This window comes from Bombyx mori, chromosome 14 (genome assembly GCF_030269925.1).
Source record: "Bombyx mori chromosome 14, ASM3026992v2".
NCBI classification, from domain to species: Eukaryota; Metazoa; Arthropoda; class Insecta; order Lepidoptera; family Bombycidae; genus Bombyx; species Bombyx mori.
The window spans coordinates 12,603,620-12,618,678 of record NC_085120.1 but is presented as its reverse complement, the minus strand read 5'-3'; the positions used below and the strand labels follow the sequence as shown (position 1 = coordinate 12,618,678).

Genomic DNA, 15,059 nt, shown 5'->3' with positions numbered 1-15,059 from the left:
GTATGTTCTAAGGTCTCAAGTATATTTACAACGGCTGCCCCGCCCTTCAAACCGAAACGCATTACTGCTTCACGGCAAGAATAGGCAGGGCGGTGGAACCTACCCGCGCGGACTCACAAGCGGTCATACCACCAGTAAGCTTGGCATGAGTTTTGTTAAGTTCACATCTGGTTTTCTTACTTTTATCGAGTTTTCTATCGAATCCTATAGTTCCGTCTCGTTATGCCCATCGGATATTATGTTAACAAACTGCAACATGAACTATCCAATCGTGCCTACCAACCACTAGCAAGAAGTCAACTAAAGACCAATGCTATGTTTAATTTAAATTACCACCACCACCCTGCCTATTTCTGCCGTGAAGCAGTAATGCGTTTCGGTTTGAAGGGTGGGGCAGCCGTTGTAACTATACTGAGACCCTTAGAACTTATATCTCAAGGTGGGTGGCGCATTTACGTTGTGGATGTCTATGGGCTCCAGTAACCACTTAACACTAGGTGGGCTGTGAGATCGTCCACCAATCTAAGCAATAAAAAAAAAATGTTTTTTTTTAAAGAGGTTTTTCTCGATTTCGATACGTCACCCTCAAAGTTTACACAAAAAATGTTTTAAACGCGACGCTTTATACCTAGATCTACCAATTTATATAGCATCCTGGCTGCCCTCGACAAGAGGGAAGCCAAAATTCTATTACAGGTACCTAAAGTTATTATGAAATGTTACTATTAGACTGTCGACTGAATTACTTGCGTATCTTTGTTTGTTCTTATTTTATATTATATACTAGCTGACCCGGCAGACTTCGTAGTGCCTCAATCGATAAATAAAATACCGAAACTTTTGTATAAAATAAATTTAAAACAAACAAAAGGAATCCGTCCGACGGGGGACACATCGAAGGAAAAACAAAATTGTTATTTTTATTTAATTCCGAGCATTTTCATATTTATCTACCTTTTAAACCTTCTCTGGACTTCCACGAATAATTCAAGACCAAAATTAGCCAAATCGGTCCAGCCATTCTCGAGTTTTAGCGAGACTAACGAAAAGCAATTAATTTTTATGTATATAGATTGGAATCTAGAGTTACACTCATGATGATTGAAAAATTTGGACTGCTTTTGTTTCCTCTATTGATATTTCTTGGAACTGAACTCGAGCCCTTCAGGCAATTCAGCGATTTCTTCACAATATTAAAAACTGTAATGAGTAATAATATCGAATATGATGCGATATTCGTGGTCAAATCGATTTTTTTTTGCCCTTGTAGGCAGACAAGCATACGGTCCACCTGATGGTGAGTGTTTACCGTCGCCCATGGACTTCATCAATGCCAGGGTCAGAGCCAAGCCGCTGCCTACCGAAATGCTACCAAAACTTATGCTCTGTAGTTGGATGAATGTACGCCTAATATGACTAATTTAAAAATAAAATGAGCACTTGAGACTGAACTCACTAAGAACATAATTTAAGATGCGAACGTTTTGTGAGACATTAAAACAATTATAAAATCCGGCCTCTGGGGTTTGATTTACACAATTATTGAGCTTGTAAATTAAACTGCTAACGAACGGTTTACGATGCCCCGCCGCCGCGCCGTGGCTCTGTTAACGACACCGGAGCACGTGTTTATGTCGGGTACACGTTTGTATACTTAGAATAGTCTTCTTGTTTTGTGACCTTTTCCAGTGTTTTCTGACTCTCGGTTGATGCCTTGGTGCGCGAAATTTGCAGCAATCAAATCAGAATCAATTTGTTGCTGTTTATTAAGCGAATACTCTAGGACGTACTACTTCACGTTTTTTTTATTGCTTAGGTGGGTGGACGAGCTCACAGCCCACCTGGTGTTAAGTGGTTACTGAATAGACATTTACGGCGTAAATGCGCCACCCGTCTTGAGATATAAGTTCTAAGGTCTCAAGTATAGTTACAAGTGAGTTCACAATTGAGTTCACAGACGACCTCTTTAATGGATGAACAATACTGTATTATTCCAGCAGTATCTATATATTAATACGTGAAGCAGAAACTTTGTACCCCTTTTTACGAAAATCGTGCGGACGGAGAGAAAAGGAAATTTCCCACACTTATAAAGAATATAGAGAAGGAGTTCAGAATGCTATTTATTTAATATCCGTCAATGTGATCAATGTTCATGAAATATCTAAACCAGTGATTCTCAACCACTGTTCCGCGGCACTTTTGTGTGCCGCCAAATTTCAAAAGTGTGCCGCCAAATTTTGCGAATATATAATAATGTTTTTTTTTTTATTCTTTATTAGAGCCATACACCTATTAGGTTAAGTCGGCTACTATATAATAATGTTAATATTATTAAATTATATCATTTTGGAAGAAAAATATTTTATATATATTTAAATCCACAAAAAAAAATTATAGTATATTTTAGTTTATTTCGTATATTAAAATTTTTTGATAAACTATTTATACAGTGTGTTGTAGTAAGTAAATAATTTTTATCTTTTTTTTTGTGTGCCGCCAAATCAGGTGGGCCCCGTATGCTCGTCTGCCTACAAAGGCAATAAAAAAAATAAATTAAAATCGTTAAATATGTGCCGCAACAAAAAAAAAGGTTGAGAATCACTGATCTAAACCATTACAAGTATGTAATTGAAATAAAAAGAATTATGGAAACGTGAAGACGAAATCAATTCGAATCAATAAAAAAATGTGGTCTCTGGGACTCGTAGTTAACTTAATCGTGGTCGTTAATTAATTTATACGAGAACTTTAAATATTTATTTCCAATAATGTTATTTCAAACTAGAGTTTATGTTGTCGAAGTTAATCCTATATTCTTTATGTGACGTGTATTTCGAATATTTTAGTTGGTTTCGTTGAGTTGAAACGGCAATAAAATGATAATCGAGTGCAACATGCCGAACGTATCATATTTCAAAAGTTGATTTACCGTCACTCGCTTACACAGAATAGGTAAACTTATTTGTTTACTAGCAGTTTGCCCGCGACTTCGTCCGCGTGGAATAGTTCACAAATAATGCTTTGTTTTAGAACAAATTTGGTCAGCATAAAAAACGTTATAGTGAGCCAACCTTAACATATAGACATATGCTGTCGCGAACTTTTTTTTAGATCTTTTAAAGGGGAACAATTCTGTTATACATTATTTTAGCGAAACTTTAACCGTTTCTGCAGCGCACGCAGCGGAAGCTCTCAAAAGGAAAAAAAACGGGATTTTGAAACATTCTTTATTGGTGCTCCGCTTTTATTGGTCTTAGCGTGATGTTATAATATAGCCTATAGCCTTCCTCAATAAATGGGCTATCTAACACTGAAAGAATTTTTCAAATCGGCCCAGTAGTTCCTGAGATTAGCGCGTTCAAACAAACAAACTCTTCAGCTTTATAATATTAGTATAGATTGTGTAAATCTTACCAATTATGAGAATGGTGTTGATTTTGTTCATGTATAAGTTGTATATTCACTGTTGCGCCTGCGATTGATTTGTGGCTAACGATTTTTTTTATTGCTTAGGTAGGTGCGCGAGCCCACCTGGTGTTAAGTGGGTACCGGGGCCCATAGACATCTACAACGTAAAAGCCGCCACCCACCTTGAGATATGGGTTCTAAGGTCTCAATATATAGTTACAACGGCTACCCCACCCTTCGAACCGAAACGCACTACTGCTTCACGACAGAAATAAGCGGGGTGGTGGTACCTACCCATGCGGACAACACGTCCTATCACCAATAAAATATAATCTAATATTCGCCCAAAGACCAACACATATTTTATGTATTCCCATTTTGGTTTTATATATTTCCCGATATATCGTTGTGTTGCAAGCGACATGATCACGAACAATCCATCAAAACCGCCAAACAATAGCTCATAACGTAAAGATAATCGCGAAAATTTAAAACTGTACCTTATCATTTTGTTATGAATGTTTCGAAAAAATAAATAAACCTGATATCAAATATTTAAAAAAAAAACTTAAGCTATCAATAAAAGTCTACCTATAGCTACTGTATGAAATCTTCAGCCCACTGAGTTTCTCGCCGGATCTTCTCAGTGGGTCGCGTTTCCGATCCGGTGGTAGATTCTGCGAAGCACGGCTCTTGCTAGGGTTCATGTTAGCAACGTCGTCAGGCTTGAGCCCGGTGAGCTCACCTACTAGTTAAGGAATATTACGCTGAAATAGCCTCTCAAGGCTATCAGCGTAGTTAGGAAAAAAAAGAAGTGAAAAACTGATGCTTATCTGTTTTATTTTTGCCTATTTTTGTATATAGTTTTTAGGTGTGCAAATGTGACAGGCCGGTGTACCTACCTAGTCGATTGTGAAATATGTGATTTTGTTGTGCAATATTCTACTCCTGTCATTTTATAAAATATTTACACAAAGTTTTATGTCGTTTTTATTAGTTTTGAACATAAAATGCTTTAATTAATTCGATATTAATTCGTGAAATTTATGATATGATCCGGTAACATTGTCGCTATGTCATATATATGTCCCTAATCTAAATAAATAATTCACATAATATTAAAAGAGTAAATAGGGTGGAGCTTTTTTTTCCTACCTAAGCTGATGGTCTAGACTCTAGATTATAACTATCTCGCCAGTATGTCACAGGTATTAGTTTATTTATTGGAAAAAACCCATTCTTTTCACCTATCTATCTCACGTCTCACACGCCTAACAAGGCGTAAAAAAGGTATTTTGTTTATTAAAAAGCTTTAATACAAAATACATTTTTTCTATAATTCTGGCCATCCTCTAGAATTTCTTAAACATTGTGGCCCGCCATTAAAAATGTTTGCCCACCACTGGTCTAGAGAGACCATAATATCAGCGTCATCAGACTAGTAGGTAAGCTCACGGGGCTCAAACCTGACGACGTTGCTAACTCGAACCCTATCAAGCAAGGGCCGTGCTTCGCAGAATCTACCACCGGAGGAGAAGGATGGAACGTTAAATTATGTGTCATATCGTAGCGGTAATTGAGGCCGTCAGCGCAAAAGTGCCCTAACCCACATTGTTTCATAATCATGCTTACATGTATATTGCAATTTATTTAAAATATAATAAATTTTGATGCAAATCCGGCCTATCCATAGTTTCACCCATACATAACAGATGGCTTTGTAAACATTATTTTTGCGTGTATTGTTTGTTTTTTTTCCTACTCAAATTCTGATTCATGAAAACTTAAACCTCCATTGCTCCATAATAACTATGATCAGATTAGACCACTTTTGCACTGACGGCCTCAATTATCATATAAGAATTATAGCATCAATCTGACGACAAGTTCTAAACTAAAATATTAAAATTGATACCCAGCCGAGTAATAATAGCTCTAACGCTCCGTGTAAGATCTCCCTTTTGTTGCCTGGTGGTAGGACCTCTAGTGAGTCCGCACGGGTAGGTACCACCACCACGCTGCCTATTTCTGCCATAAAGCAGCAATGCGTTTCGGTTTGAAGGGTGGGGCAGCCGTTGTGACTACACTGAGACCTTAGAACACAGATAACACAGATGGGGTTTATCTGTGCCTTAGAACTTATATCTCAAGGTGGGTGACGCGTTTACGTCGTAGATGTCTATGGGTCCCAGTAACCACTTAACACCAGGTGGCCTGTGAGCTCGTCCATCCATCTAAGCAATAATAATAAAATAATAAAAATTAAATTTTTTTTGTCCTTCGCTTCAGGTACTGAAATATTGTGAGCATCTACACGGGAAATGGTACTTCAGCGAGATACGAGCTATTTTCTCGAGACGCTACCTTCTCCAGAATGTCGCCGTCGAGCTGTTCCTCGCCAGCAGAAGTGAGTAAAAATATCTCTAATCTGTTAAAATCTGCCTTGCGTCTTAAGAAATTTTGGTTTTCTGAGGCGAACTTATCTAAGTGACATAGTATCAAGATTAGTTAGTTGAACAAGTTCGTATGAAAGTTCTTATTAGTTTGGTTGTCCATCAGATCCAATAATCTTTGCATTAGACGTCTTCAGCTCTAGCACTAGCAGGAGCAGGCTTAGGGACCCCGGTAACCGTACTCGTCGAACTCGACAAAGAGTTCGACGTGCAACCTAACCCATGCATCAGCCCGCTGAGTTTCTCGCCGGATCTTCTCAGCGGGTCGCAATTCCATTCCGGTAGTAGATTCATTCGCGAAGCAGCTGCTCTTGAGTTGTTAGGTCTCCTTCGGAGGCGCTCGGGCAGTTGTTAGCAAATACCACCCCTCCTGGCTGAGCCTTTGCTCGCCCACCTGTCGTGGTGAAACTGGAAAGGCCTCCGGTCCACCAATAACCCTTCAATCCAAAAAAAAAAAGTTTGAGCGGCGCCGCGGGTGTCCAAAATTGGATTCATATCCGCTCAGTTGAACAAGTGCCACTATTTGTGAAAAGCTTCCGAATATCTTGAAAATTCCTGCCCAAGTCGCCCGCGCTGAAGTGGGCTTTGAAATACATCATAGTCAAAAAATGATTTAAACAAACAAAATCTTAAACAAAGAAAATTTTATTTTTCAGCTTCAATATTCTTCGCATTTCCCGACCAAGCGACAGTCAAGAAAGTAATCAAAGCGCTACCCCGAGTTGGTGTCGGCATCAAGTATGGCATCCCGCAGACCAGGTAAGTGCCCCTATATATATAAATCCAACATTATAGATTACCTACCTAGGATGCTTTGATAAGCAGATAATTGTTCATCTAGTTTTAATGTTACTTTACGAAAATGAAACTTGAAACGAGCGCCATCTATTGAAAATATTCCAAAAGCCTACGATTTAATACCAACGTCGATGTGCTGCCATCTAGTAAAAATAATGTGATATGTCTCCAAATAAACCAATGGGCTTAATTAATAGAAACTGTCGATAGATGGCGTTACTAATTACAATCTGAACTCGCGCTGCTATAATCAGAATTTTATCAGTACATAAACTGAGCCAACAATCATTGTCATATACAAGTTTGTATGATTTTCTTTTGGTCGTCACGCGAATATTTCAGTTTTTGTTTTCCTAAAATATGAAATTATCGGATCAGCCGTCGCCAAATGGTGCGCTAACCAAAATTCGATTTTTCATTTTGAATTTTTGTATTTCTGTTTTGATTTTAAGTAATTTTCTACAAAACTAGGAACAGAACTGGAGAGTTAAATAAAAGTAACAATTTAAAGAAACACTAAATTTATTTCAGTCATCACAGTTGAATCACCATACACAATAATTAATAGAGCCTTAAATATATTAACTATTATTGTTTCATTATACCTAATATAATATTTACACATACGTTATGGTAACATACAGTATATAAATCACATTTGAATTGCACGCTGCTTTTCCGAACCCTATTAAATAATTAAACATTACACGAAAACAATCAAATCCCTAAAATGTAAACATCTAAAAAGTACACAAGCAACTTTATTTTGTACCTAAAAATAATTAAATTAAATCATCACCTCCTTATTAACTAAAACTTTGAATAGGAATGTTTAAACTTTCTCGTTTAAATCTACAATTAAAAATATTTGAACCTATAATAATACTGATCACAAAATTCACGATTAATAATTAAAATTACACAAAAAAAAACTACTTAATAAATATAACAACAACTAGTACACATAATTAATGTTTTAAATTCATTGGTAACTTATTAATTAAACTAATAAAAAACATCTAATTCGCTGCAATAAAATCTCAAATTATCAGGAGACCATAATTTCGAAGAAGTTAAAATAATTTCAAAATATAACTTCGTAACGTTAAATTGTCACCGAAGTCCGAGTACCAGGAGACCATAAATGCAAAGAGCTCAATCACAATGAATGTCCGCCATAATTTCGAAAAAGTAATAAAAATTCAAATATAACTCGTAACGTTAAGTTATCACCGAAGTCCAAATACCAGGAGACCATAAATGCAAAGAGCTCAATCACAATGAGTGTCCGTTTTATTCGACTCTTCTGGCTTCCAAAGCTTAAAGTCTTCGCTCTTTTCTAAAGAAACAGCGGCTCCAGCGCTGTGTCTCCTCTGCACTGGCCTGCCCTCGATACTGCATCCCTTATCGCTCTTGTAGCCGGCTTCAAGATCTTTCTCATTTTTGTTATCATCGTCGAACTGCCTCATGATTTCCGTGAGAGTCTTCCCTTTAGTCTCCGGCAGAAACAGGAAGCAGTATGCCGCTCCTATCATTGCACAGAACCCGAACAAATACAAAGTCCCGTTGCTCGTGAGTAAGTTCTCCAATTTAGGATACGTTTTTATGTTGAAGAAAATGAGGACGTAAGCGCAGCACGAAGTCGCCCCGGACATGACTCCTCTGATATCCTGAGGGTACAGTTCTCCGGACATGATCCAGGGCAGTTGGAGGAAGCCGACCATGCTGAAGGAAACGTGTAATAGCACACAGCCGAGCTTCACTAGCGGAGGTCCATTGAGACTGTCGCACACCGCGGCCCCCAGCATGGCGATGCCCAGCAGCAGTCCTGATACTGCTGCCAGGGTCTTCCTTCTGAAGCTGTTAATAAGACAAGCGCCGACTGCTCCCATGAAGACTCTCACACCTCCCACTATGATGGAAGCCGTGAACTCGTTGACGCTAGTACCTACAGACTTGAAGAAATCCACAGCGTAATACAATATGATGTAAATCCCTGACATTTCTTGGAAGATGAAGAAAACTATTAATAATACGAAGGGCTTGAGGACGTTTTTCCGTTTGAAGAGTGCTAATTTCTGTTTGAAGTTCATCTGCTGTTCCTTGCGGTCTTTGGTGAACTCCATGAGTTCTTGTTGCGCCGTGCTGTTGTTCTGACGGAGCCAGAACATAGCGTTGTAAGCTTCTTTCATTTGTCCTTTAGAGGCGAGCCACAGAGGTGACTCTGGAACGAAGTACATCAAGAAGGGAGTCAGTAGAGACACTCCCGCACAAATAGCGGCCACTTTTCGCCAGTGAATGAAGGCTCCTAAGGAGTAGACGATGAATATCCCGGTGGAGACCAGGCCGGGCCCTAAAGCGCTGAGAACCCCTCTCTTTTCTGGAGTCGTGATCTCAGCCACGTAGATGTACGATACCGTTGACATTCCTGAAATTTGAAAGGAAATTATCTATTAGTTTCAAATAAAATGTGTAGTATCTTATATCTTTAAACGAGCAATTCTTGTATATAAATATATATATCTAAATCTCGGAAACGGCTCCAATGATTATCATAAAATTTAGTATACATGGGATTTCGGGGGCCATGAATCGATCTAGCTATGATTTATTTTCAGAAAATATTGTTTTATTCTTGTGTTCAATAATCAACTTTATCGATAATCAACTTAAACATAAACTTTTTTTTTATTGAATGAAAATAACAAATAATATAATATCAATATGTAATTCGTATTTAAATATAATTTCTAAAAAAACACAATATATCAAAAAAAAAAAAAACCATGCCAAGCAAAGCTCGGTCATCCTCTAATTAATTCAATGAAACAAAACACACCGATAGTGAATCCGGTGATGAATCGTCCTATGCAGAGGAAGACGTAGGTCTCTGAGAAGGCTATGACCAGCCAGCCTATGAGGTTCGGCAGCACGATCGACTGCAACAGCAGCCGCCGCCCCACTGCGTCCACCATCATGCCGCCCAGCAGCGCTCCAATGGGGTTGGAGATCACACCCAGACTTGCTGTTGACAAAACGTGCCTTTAGTAAAGCGCTTGGAGAGCCTGCTCAAAATGAACCAAGAGGTAGGACGCAAAAAGCACAACAAACAATAACTGTTAAGAGTGCTTAGAATAAATTACAGATAATCCTTCAGTTCATTTAACATTTAACTCTAACTACAAGGCCACTGAGTTTCTCGCGGGATCTTCTCAGTGGGTCGCGTTCCCGATCCGGTGGTAGATTCTGCGAAGCACTGCTCTTGCTAGGGTTCGTCTTAGCAACGGCGTCAGGTTTGAGCCTCGTGAGCTCACCTACTTGTTAGGTTACGCTGACGTAGCCTCTCAAGGCGATCAGCTTAGGTAGGAAAAAAAAGTGGGTTATGTCTGCAGGAGCAAAACTCAAAAAGAATACACCGGGCGTCTTAGACGATGATCAGAATTAAGTGGCATTCACGTTGTTATGTCTATGGACGCCAGTAACTGCTTAAAAAAAGGCCATGACGGTTTACCCACATTTGATAAAACAATAATGGTCTACTCAATAGATTTATGTATTCTATTTAGGATGAAGCTGAAATAGCCTCTCAAGGCTATTAGCAAGGGTTAAAATGAAACAACTAACTAAAAATACTTGCTTAGTGAGATGTAGTGAAAGATAAAAACATACTCGCAATTGAATAATTTAAAATTAAGTTACGAACTCTGAACCTGTAGTGGGAATCACGACTTCATATTAAACAGATGAGCTCCTATGCTCAACTCAATAAAGCAGCTAATTGGTTAGTAACGCTAGCAGATCAGTTGCAATTGAAAGATGACGGAACATTAGGTATAGAACATTGACAACACAACTGGAGGAACTGTGTCGTGATAACAATATTGTAACATTACCTACATCTGATATCATTGAGGCTGAATCAGTCAGTGATTAGGTACAATAAAAAGATTGCATTGTTTATAATTAAATAAAAATAAATAATTAACGTTTTACGAGTCTCGTGTTGTTTGCGATGTGTGTTTGTAAATATTCGCCGATAACGTCTCAGAACAAGACGCTCTATGACAAACTCGACTCGCATTTGCTACACGAGGAAGATTTAATGAACAAAACATAAAATTAATTCGTATAGGTATTGTGTGGACTTGAATTTCGTGAATCTTAACGGAAAATGCCACTTCTATATATATTTTTTATTGCTTAAATGAGTGGACGAGCTCACAGCCCATTTGGTGTTAAGTGGTTACTGGAGCCCATAGACATCCACAACGTAAATGCGCCACCCACCTTGAGATATAATTTCTAAGGTTTCAGTATAGTTACAACGGCCGCTCCACCCTTCAAACGGAAACGCATTACTGCTTCACGACAGAAATAGTCAGGGTGGTGGTACCCACCCGCGCGGACTCACAAGAGGTCCTACCACCAGTAACTATTGTTCATTGTTTTAGCGTTTATTGTTTGAAAATTTCAATGAAATCAACTATACAACACTATGTAGTTCTATAAAACATATCGAAGCCAATATAAACGTGACCACGCATTCATCGGAGTCGTAACCTCCCGAGCACGCAACGCCACCCGTATTTTTAGAGTCACGGATGTGAGGGAACACAAACAAACGCTATCTCGTTTACACAACCGATGTTTGTACGAATATATGCTTATTATTCCACATGTGAAATTGTAAATAACACGAAAACATTGTGTTTTCTGCATCTATGACACAAAATCGGTTGCAGGTTGTATGTTCTCTCGGATCGTTTGGAACCTCTGGGTCTGCGGAGGGACTTCGGTTCCCTCTGTATTTTGTACCGTATGTTCCATGGGGAGTGCTCTGAGGAATTATTCGAGATGATACCGGCATCTCGTTTTTACCACCGCACCGCCCGCCACCGGAGTAGAGTTCATCCATCCTACCTGGAGCCACTGCGGTCATCCACAGTGCGCTTCCAGAGATCTTTTTTGCCACGCACCATCCGGCTATGGAATGAGCTCCCCTCCACGGTGTTTCCCGAGCGCTATGACATGTCCTTCTTCAAACGACGCTTATGGACAGTATTAAGCGGTAGGCAGCGGCTTGGCTCTGCCATTGCTGAAGTCCATGAGCGACGGTAACCACTCACCATCAGGTGGGCCGTATGCTCGTCTGCCTACAAGAGCAATAAAAAAAAAATAGATGTAACCTTTGTCTTGTGGGTGAACGAATATAAAGCCCATAGACGTAACTATCTGAATGCAGCCACTCAACTTGAAACATGAGTTCGAAGTCTCAATTGAATCATAAACAGCAGTCCCATCCATTAAACTGGAAGGCATGAATTATTTCGACAGAATAGTCCAGATGGTGATGCCTACCCGTGCGGGCTTACAATACGCCATACCACCAGTAAATGTAATAATACTCAGAGCCGTTACTCATTCTCCGGTGGACCCCTTTGTCGCCTTTTCCGACACTGACGGGAAAGACGGAGTGGTGCTATTCTAAGCCTTAGTTGTATAATTTTCTACCGTAAAATGCGACATTTTATGACATCAATTGGAAAAAATGTTTTCTGTTTTTGAGATTTATTAGAAGACGAGGAATGCGAAGTTAAATTTCTGTTCAGTTTCTCTGAATTTTAGATAACTGAAAAACGTATGAATAGCGCGACCCTAGCCGCCTGTACAATAAACTAAAATATGGATGCAAATATGTTTATTAACATTCATTATGTGAAAAATATAGATGATGTATTGAATTGAATTATCACTACATAGTGTTGTAGGAATATACGACGAAAGGAAGATCTTCCTTTTTTTTATATTTATATTGCTCGGTAGACCGACGGTCCGGATGCTGTTGTTCGGAACTTGTATATATGCAAGCTTATCTTGAAAATGTCGTAAGCGAGATTTAGGCATCTGTCAAATATCTTGTGTTCTGTGATGGCTACCGCCACAGTATAAAACAAAGTCGCTTTCTCTGTCCCTATATCTGTCTGTCCCTATGTATGCTTAAATCTTTAAAACTACGCAACGGATTTTGATGCGGTTTTTTTAATAGATTGAGTGATTGAAGAGGAAGGTTTATATGTATAATAACATCCATTAAACAATAATAAATTACAGTTTCCGAAGCAAAGCGAGGGCGGGTCGCTAGTTAATTATATCCGAGTCCCATAGGTCGCCGGTGTATGCCTCAGAGCTATTATGCTGTCCGATTTCAATAATTAACCTTGTCAGTTCGCACAAAGAAATCGTATGCACTCGTTTCAAGGTTACGGTAATCGTGATTTCTGTTGAACTGAAAACCTCAATAGGTGGTGGGCATTTAATGTCAACTTAATGTCAATTAATATCGAGTGTCATTAAAAACACGTAGGGTCGTCGGATAAGTTAGCCTAAACCTTTAACTCGTTCATTATTTTAATCTCTATATAATATAAAAATGAATTGCTGTTCGTTAGTCTCGCTAAAACTCGAGAACGGCTGGACCGATTTGGCTCATTTTGGTCTTGAATTATTTGTGGAAGTCCAGAAAAGGTTTAAAAGGTAGATAAATACGAAAATGCTCGGAATTAAATAAAAATAACAATTTTGTTTTTCCTTTGATGTGTCCCCCGTCGGACGGATTCCTTTTGTTTGTTTTAAGTTTATTTTATACAAAAGTTTATATTTTTTATTTATCGATTGAGGCACTACGAAGTCTGCCGGGTCAGCTAGTTTTAATTAAAAATAAAAGACAGGCGAAACTTATTTTGGGATTTGTATTAATAGCGTTTGGGTTCACTCGCAATGGGGTCGCGTTTGACCTGAAAAGCTTGTTGTTTTAACATCTCGTGCCAGATCGAGGCAAGCACAAAAATAACATGAGAATTGTGAGCTTTATAAATATACGAACTGAATCGAAACATCATTTCATCCTACACACTAAAGGATAAGAGAATACTTAGGTACACATGCTAGTCGGTTCAAGAAAGGCCCGTGCCATCTATACCTTATTATTATTACGTGAAGCAAAAATTTTGTACCACTTTTTACATTTCCCACACTTATAGAGAATATAGAGAAAGAGTGCAGAATGCTAATATTTTTTAAATTATGCATAAAAAATACATTAAATCAATAAAAAACATTACACAACTCCCATGTATTTGATGCACACACGCATGCATACTATTTGTTTACTGTCAAACTTTTCTTATTGCTTATAGTCTGTGGTCAAATTAGGAATAGATTAATTAATGTTTGTCTTTAATATTTAAAATTTTTCTAAAGGGTAGTCTTGGTGAAGTCTGTGATATAGAGGTATAATAAATAGTCTTTCATTACAAATTGATTACATTACAATTAATTTCAATTAATTATAGTCGAATTTCGAGTACCGGGGCACCTCTAGTATACATAGATATGTACCTACGTAAACCTAAAATGTAGGGTGTTACAAACTTATGAAATAACATTTAATTAAAAATGTTAACAATTGTTACTATCATAATGAATACATTCAATGTGGTGTGGTGGTTAATAAATGAGACACGTTATACAACAATTTTATACGGTTTTTTTTAAATGTTGTATTTAATTATTTCGAGGTCATAACATAAACTGAATATTTCGCAATTTATTGAAATAAATTATTTTTTAAATAATTATTTGTAAAGAATAACCTTTAAAATTTAAAGACCTTAATCTCTTTTAAAATTAATATTTTATTTTTAAAATTAAAATTAGTATTTAATATACTATAAAAATATGAACTCCCTTTTTACTGAATAACAGACAGGTGAGTGATTCCGCCTGAGAAAAAGATTTTTTAAACTAAAGAGTTTTAAAGATTTTAAATGATAGAGGCTTTTCTTTACATATATGTATGTATATATAATGATATGAAATATTCTAAAAATGGTTTTATAATAAGAAAATACTTAATTGAGTTTACTGTACAATTTTAAGAAAATAACATCTAAAGCCTTTTTCCACAAACTAATTATTATTTTACACAGTATCATTGAATTAAGTAAACCTGAACCTCTTTTTTTTCTCAATGACAGAGAGTTCAGAAAATCTATATAAGAAATATCTTTTTTTTTAATGTAAATACTTTCAAAGGATTAATATTAAAAATGACATACATAAAAAAGGTTTTTCTTTACATATTTATTATATATTAATAATAATCTTACCAATCCATGAGCTCTGTTCGTACGATATGGACGGATACTCAAGCGAGTACTGGGGCAGCAGAACCGCCGAGAAGCCCTGACAGAAACCCACCGATATGTTGATAGATTGCGCGGCAAGGGCCGCCAACACCTGCGAACAATTATGAAGTCCTGGTACATTCACCTATTATAGCAAACATTTTAATGACTTGATTTCGATTTTCTGTATTTTTGGTACACGCTGTGAAGC

General features: G+C 37.6%; 2 protein-coding genes across 7 annotated transcripts in view; one reads left to right on the top strand and one right to left on the bottom strand.

Annotated features, from left to right (window-relative positions):
• The window catches only part of LOC101744498 (neurobeachin), a 573,788-nt gene that overhangs the window by 464,156 nt on the left and 94,573 nt on the right, over nucleotides 1-15,059 (top strand). For all 4 annotated transcript variants that reach the window (XM_062672222.1, XM_062672221.1, XM_062672220.1 and 1 more), the window contains 2 exons: nucleotides 5,701-5,818; nucleotides 6,521-6,623. In XM_062672222.1, coding sequence (XP_062528206.1) covers nucleotides 5,701-5,818; nucleotides 6,521-6,623 — 221 coding nt within the window. The remainder of the gene's footprint in view (nucleotides 1-5,700; nucleotides 5,819-6,520; nucleotides 6,624-15,059) is intronic.
• LOC101744355 (facilitated trehalose transporter Tret1-2 homolog) overlaps nucleotides 7,167-15,059 on the bottom strand; it is an 82,434-nt gene continuing 74,541 nt past the window's right edge. For all 3 annotated transcript variants that reach the window (XM_021346404.3, XM_062672223.1, XM_038015335.2), the window contains 3 exons: nucleotides 14,831-14,960; nucleotides 9,502-9,687; nucleotides 7,167-9,090 (listed from right to left, as the gene is read on the bottom strand). In XM_021346404.3, coding sequence (XP_021202079.2) covers nucleotides 7,934-9,090; nucleotides 9,502-9,687; nucleotides 14,831-14,960 — 1,473 coding nt within the window. In that variant the 3' untranslated portion in view covers nucleotides 7,167-7,933. The remainder of the gene's footprint in view (nucleotides 9,091-9,501; nucleotides 9,688-14,830; nucleotides 14,961-15,059) is intronic.